Below are 6,715 nucleotides of genomic sequence, written 5' to 3' on the forward strand. Positions count from 1 at the left end.
CCTGTGGTATTGGGATTCTCTTGGCTCCAGTGACATAATCCCTCCATTGACTGGGCTACTGGTGCCATCGTGGGCTGTTGCCCGTCCTGCCACACTCATTGCCTGAAGTCAGCTCTGCCTGCCCCGGGATGTCTTCCTGGGGGCTTGGAAATTGCCCCGGACCTCTCCGTTAGCTCCACAGAGTACCAGGACCTCCGAGAGGGGTTCAGTAAGGCCAGGGCCACTTCACTTCTGCAGCACCAACCGGTATCCAAGAAGGTCAAGTCTGAGGCACTGGCACGTCGCTACACCCCCGGAAGCCGAGACCTGTCCCCCCCGGTTCAAGATCATTAGCCCCTCTGCTGTTCACCCTCCGTATTTTTACTACCTTTTCTGTGTCTAGAGTCAAAACCATGTCTGACTGCCCGTTGTCTTCTGTTTCTAGGCCCATCCCTCCCCCCGTGGGAGATCATCGAGGGCCAGCCAGCGTACACGGTGAGACGCCTCCTGAGGGTTCGACCATGGGGCAGGGGTTTCCAGTAGCTGGTTGACTGGGATGGTTATGGTCCGGAGGAGAGGTGCTGGGTTCCCGCCAAAGACATCTTGGACCCGGCCCTTTCGCCAACCTCCTCCTGCCGGCACCCCAGTCAACCAGGTATCCGCTTCAGATTCTTCAAAGTAGCCACCCTTTGCCTTGATGACAGCATTGCACACTCTTGGCATTATCTCAACCAGCTTCACCTAGAATGTTTGTCCAACAGTCTTGAAGGAGTTCCCACATATGCTGAGCACTTGTTGGCTACTTTTCCTTCACTCTGCAGTCCAACTCATCCCAAACCATTTCAGTTGGGTTGAGTTCGGGTGATTGTGGAGGCCAGGTCATCTGATGCAGCACTCCATCACTCTCCTTCTTGGTCAAATAGCCCTTACACAGCCTGGAGGTGTGTTGGGTCATTGTCCTGTTGAAAAACAAATTATATCCCCACTAAGCGCAAACCAGATGAGATGGCGTATCGCTGCAGAATGCTGTGGTAGCCATGATGGTTAAGTGTGCCAAGAAATCTAAATAAATCACTGACAGTGTCACCAAAGCACCATCACACCCCCTCCTCCATGCTTCACGGTGGGAACCACACATGCGGAGATCATCCGTTCACATACTCTGCGTCTCACAAAAAAAAGCTGTTGTAACCAAAAATCTCAAATTTGGACTCATCAGACAAAAGGACAAATTTCCACCGGTCTATTGTCCATTGCTCGTGTTTCTTGGCCCAAGCAAGTCTCTTCTTCTTATTGGTGTCCTTTAGTAGTGGTTTCTTTGTAGCAATTCGACCATGAACGCCTGATTCACAGTCTCCTCTGAACAGTTGATGATGAGATGTGTCTGTTACTTGAACTCTGTGAAGCCTTTACTTGAGCTGCAATTTCTGAGGCTGGTAACTCTAATGAACTTATCCTCTGCAGCAGAGGTAACTCTGGGTCTTCCTTTCCTGTGGTCGTCCTCATGAGAGACAGTTTCATCATAGTGCTTGATGGTTTTTGCGACTGCACTTGAAGAAACTTTCAAAGTTCTTCACATTTTCCAGATTGACTGACCTTCATGTCTTAAAGTAATGATGTACTGTAATTTCTCTTTGCTTATTCGAGCTGTTCTCTCCATAATATGGACTTGGTCTTTTACGAAAAAGGGCTATCTTCTGTATACCACCCCTACCTTGTCACAACACAACTGATTGGCTCAAACGCATTAAGAAGGAAAGAAATTCCACAAATTAGCTTTTAACAAGGCACACCTGTTAATTGAAATGCATCCAGGTGACTACCTCATGAAGCTGGTTGAGAGAATGCCAAGAGTGTGCAAAGCTGTCATCAAGGCAAAGGGTGGCTACTTTGAAGAATCTGAAATATAAAATATATTTTGATTTGTTTAACACTTTTTTGGTTACTACATTATTCCATATGTGTAATTTCATAGTTTTGACGTTTTCAATATTATTCTACAATGTAGAAAATAGTAAAAATAAATTAAAACCTTTGACTGAGTAGTCGTGTCCAAACGTTTGACTGGTACTGTACAGTGTGTGCTATTGTTGGTTTTGTCTGTATGGAAAATGGTGTTGGTTTTGTTTGTTATTGTTGGTTTGGTCTGTATGGAAAATGTTAAATAAATGAGTTACATTGGTAGGTAGGCTACCGTGTAATAACAGTGTAGGTACACATTATTTCATAGTAGCTTAGACATTTAACTATTCGGGTATCATTTATCAGTCAGTGACGCCACTCTTTAATAGTCCTTCATGCATTAGGCTACAGAGCACGGCCGGTTGTGGTGTCAACATGGGAAGAGCGTCAAAGTAGGGAGAGCAGGAAGTTAGCTAAGAGGTAGTCATCGGTCGAAAAGGGGGAAGCCTCAAGCCTTATCTCCGTTTTCTTCCATGGCAGGTTAGTGAATTTGAATACATCTTTAGGGGATTTTGCTTTGCTTATGTGTGAATCATGCGCAGCAGAGGACAATCTGCCACTCACTATCGCCACCATGTCGCGTCGCCGCCACGACCTGTTGGCTGGCTGGTGCTGACCTTCTTAATCTCAATAACAAATCAAGCTAGAGTAGACTATTGGTCGTATTTTACTTGGTTATTTTAGCAACATTTGACCTACACTTATCACAAACACTGTAAATATGATTTACATTTGAGTAGACCTACAATAACATATATTAATATTCTGTATATGCCAATAGCAATTTGATACTTTGTACCAAGGGTTATGCGAGCAATAGTTCAACTAATGTTGCCATGCATGCAACACTGTAGCCAACGAGCATAAATACAGAATGTAAACACTTTCTCTTTTGCAAGGTGCATCTTCACTAACGCAGTGTGCCCCTTGCGTGGCAAGATCAATTCATGTTTCTAAAAAGGGACACTAAACCTCTAAACCCTTAATTCCTCTTGAAGGACTAATGCCTACAACCCTGGTTTACAGAATAGACTGTAGTGTAGACAGCCAACAGTGCTGTTCAGTGCCAAGTATTCAGTTACAATTAGACCTGCCTCTTTAATCTGACCTCAGTTACACTAGTTCAGTTAAAGCATGTAGGGGTGTGTGTTGGTCACTCTATTGCTTTGCAAGAGACCATTTATGTGCTTCTGAAATCAAAGCCCTATGTTTGCTATACATTGTAAAAAAATATCTAATAATCCTTTAATTAAAGTGTGTATTTATTTGTGCCTTATCTCCTGTATTCCCTAGCTCCCTGGTCAGGCTCAGACGGCTACCATGTGCAGCTGCAGAGGGACTCCCAGTTCCTGTGTTCAGACCAGAGGATGCACACTGAGCTGGTGGACAGGCTGGTGCTGCAGCTCAACAGGACCTACCCTCAGATACTGACTGACAAGGAGGCCCAGAGGGTAAGTAGCCTAGTGAGTATGTAAACTCTCTGAAGGGATTGAGTACTTCACTACAGGGTGCTGTACTGGCCCAAGGGGAGCCAGGAGAAGAGCTTCCCGTGCTGTACCTGAGTAGGAAGCTGTTGCCCAGGGAAACCAGGTATTCTACAATCGAGAAGGAGTGCCTGGCTATAAAGTGGGTCCTAGATAGCCTCCGTTACTACCTTCTTGGGAGGGAATTTGACCTGGCAACAGAGAACAGAGCACTGACCTGGATCCAGACCATGAAGGACTGGAATTCTCGTGTGACCAGGTGATATCTGGAGCTCCAGCCCTTCAGGTTCTGTGTCCGTTACAAGGCAGGAAAAGAATACGTGAGGGGGGACTGACTATCAAGGCTCCCGAAGCTGGTCACTTGAGGAGAGGAGAAAAGTCATGTGACGTAGAAGTGAGTTTTGTCACAGGCACAGCGATGAATCTCCGGTACCACCCTGCCAGACCTAGATAGCACTTCACCTGTGTCTTGGTTCTGGGTTGAGGGCTGTTCCTGATGGACTCCACTTTGTCCACCTGAGACCGAACTTCACCCTTACCCAGCTGGTAACCCAGGTACTTTGCCTCCTGTTTCGCCCACTCACACTTCAGGAGGTTAAGCGTGAGGCCTGCATCATGGATCTTCCCCAGGACTCTGCTTTACATCACCACCAGGGAACCCTCACCATCTAGGCCTCTACTTATACAGTCACAAATGGTCATGCAATTTGCAATTATTCTGTTTTTGAAATGTGTTGTATTTTGTGATTCTAGGGAATAATTGACAATAACATTCAGGATGAAGTACTTATTACAGATCCATGAATGCACTATGGATAATTGGACATAAGGCAGTTTTGTGGACACTTGTGATTGGATGCTTGTCTAATTCTGCTCCAGTTCAGGAACCTGAGTGTGCCCACTACGGTGCGATTGGCTGAGCTGCTGGTGCACCTGCAGGGGAAGGGAGAGGAGGCGTGTCATGAGTTCTACAGGGGGCTTCAGATCCACGCCTACAATGTCTATTTCAACCTGCCTACCAGAGTTAGCCGCAGAAGAGGTACAGCACTGAGGAGATTTACTGATCTCTTGCTGTCCGTCTGTCTACCGGTTGTTTCTCTCTCTCTCTTTCTCTGTGTTTCTATATCTGTCTCTTTCACTGTCAGTTTCCTATTTACAGATGTTTGCCAATTTGTGTGTCTGTGTGTGATGCTGTGGAGACTGACTAACAGTGTTCTGTGTGTCTCTGTTCTAGAGCCTGCAGACCCAATGGGGACTAACACTGTGGCCCACCGCATGGAGAGATATGTACTTAATGACAGGGGTAAATCTAATATTACACTAGTGCTAACAATAACTAACGACTTGACTGGATACAAGTTGACAGTTCCTTCAGAATGCAAATGTTAGGGAACAACTGTATAGTATGTGTTTTCTTCGAAGTTGAATGAATTTGACCTGTTTGGAATATACTTTTGTGGAGCTGTTGCTTCTTATGAGTAGGATAAGCACATTTTTTAGCTCAGTCAAGCATCCAACCTAAGATTTGTTTTGCATCCATCCCTGTCACCTCCATAACCTCAGCTAAGCATCATGTGGCCATTTAGACTTTTACTAACCTCCATTCAGTGTGATCAGCCCCAGTTCTCTGCTTTTATGGGTCAGACCAGCTCACGTGTCACACACACGCCCGCAAAACAACCTCGATCCTAATTCCTTTGAAGACTTTGTTATGCTTACAGTAGGTCAATGAACAGTTCTAATGAACCAGTAACTACCGATCACACGGTCGAGAGATATATTTTCTCTAGAGGAAGCCATGGGTATAACATCACTCAGTATGATGATGCCTGCCTGTCTCTGTCTGTCTACCATGTTATGAGATTGTCTTACCATTTACACGGTCCAGTTCCCCCTCATCAAGACAATGCATACTATCTTCTCTCTCTCTCTCTCTCTCTCTCACTCTGCAGGACCTCTGTTCTTCCTGAGTTGCTTTAGCCTTGCAGTGGGCTTAGCTCTGCTCTATTATTATGGAGGTAAGTCTTTCATTCAGGAAGAAAAGTTTTCTCATTGAATGATAAAAAATACCTTTGAAGTAGATGTTCACTGCACAATGACGTGCACTGATTTGGTAACTATGGAAGGAAAAGAAGGTTGTGTCTTATATGTTTTAACATTTCATGTCCTTGTGTCATTGATGTATTCACTCTCCCTCTCTCCACTTTTATTCCCCAATGCTTTCCTTTTATACTTGACCTATCATGCTCTTGCTGTCATTCACGTTTATTCATTTTTCTCTATTTCTTTCTTCCCGTCTCTCCATTCCTCCTCTCCTCTTTTCCTTTGCCTCTGTCTCTGTCCTACAGAGGGTAATTTGAGTGCTACTGGTCCATTTCTGAGCTTCTCAGTGCTGGGACTGGGCAGTGAGGTTCTCCTAGCCCACGCCAAGGACGGATCCAAAATTCAATAAGGCCATATTCAGTGTGAAATGCTAAAGAATGACATTTTGGGAAAATGCTAAAAGAATTATCTTTGCAATGCCAAACATTTACCTGCAGGGGGAACTGAAAGGGTGCTATTTCAAAAATATATTTGTACATATTTGTAAGTAGTATTGTATTTTAACAGTACCCCTGCATTTTTATGTGAAAATTTGACTTATTCATTGAATATGTCTTTGTATAATCAGACATAGTGCCTCCATGCTCTTTGTAAGAGTGTCATATAGGCTTTCTTAAACATCACAGGAAATCAAAATGCCCTGGTTAACTTAATCTGAACCTTTAATTCTGGGCTAACTTGAAAGTCCAAAACATTTAATTTGAAGTTCTACAGCTCAGTCCAAAGGGATGGCCTTTTTACTAAGGGAATGGATGACTTTTAAACACATCAGGAGTGGAAGGAGACTGTAAGTCTGCAGTGTACCCCAGTTTGAAGTGAAAGACTGAAAGCCTAACCAGTCTGTTGTTTGAATGTTGTCACTGTGTTGTCATACTACATTTACATGCTGCAGTTTCTGGGTGTCCTTAGCAACACATCCATTTTCACCGCTCAGTGCCTTCTAACACTGTGATTGACAGTCAACAGTTTATTCACAGTCTCCAAGTCAACCTTACACTACCCCTTGCATGTCTTCACATGTAGTTGCACTGAGAGACTGACAATTACAGCTTGTTTTTATCGCATTGTTAACAGAGAACTGAGGAATATCACCATAATAAACTAACAGAATTCTTATCTTAAATGTTGTTTTCTTTTGATGGGAAGAAATGTGAATGTGCTATAATACTGGAAAGTGTTTGGTTGCG

General features: G+C 44.1%; 1 protein-coding gene across 2 annotated transcripts; it reads left to right on the forward strand.

Annotated features, from left to right (window-relative positions):
• Nucleotides 1-2,103: 2,103 nt before the first annotated feature.
• On the forward strand, nucleotides 2,104-6,651 carry LOC115168415 (caspase recruitment domain-containing protein 19). 2 transcript variants are annotated; one of them, XM_029723662.1, is made up of 6 exons: nucleotides 2,104-2,421; nucleotides 3,235-3,392; nucleotides 4,305-4,464; nucleotides 4,660-4,728; nucleotides 5,378-5,443; nucleotides 5,774-6,651. In XM_029723662.1, exons 1-6 carry the CDS (start codon nucleotides 2,415-2,417, stop codon nucleotides 5,875-5,877), a joined length of 564 nt encoding a protein of 187 aa, XP_029579522.1. In that variant the 5' UTR covers nucleotides 2,104-2,414; the 3' UTR covers nucleotides 5,878-6,651. The 2 variants fall into 2 exon arrangements, with proteins under 2 accessions (XP_029579522.1, XP_029579523.1); XM_029723663.1 differs by lacking the exon at nucleotides 4,660-4,728 and having other exon boundaries at nucleotides 2,110-2,421.
• The last annotated feature ends 64 nt before the right edge of the window (nucleotides 6,652-6,715 follow it).

This window comes from Salmo trutta, chromosome 30 (assembly GCF_901001165.1).
Source record: "Salmo trutta chromosome 30, fSalTru1.1, whole genome shotgun sequence".
Taxonomy (NCBI): domain Eukaryota; kingdom Metazoa; phylum Chordata; class Actinopteri; order Salmoniformes; family Salmonidae; genus Salmo; species Salmo trutta.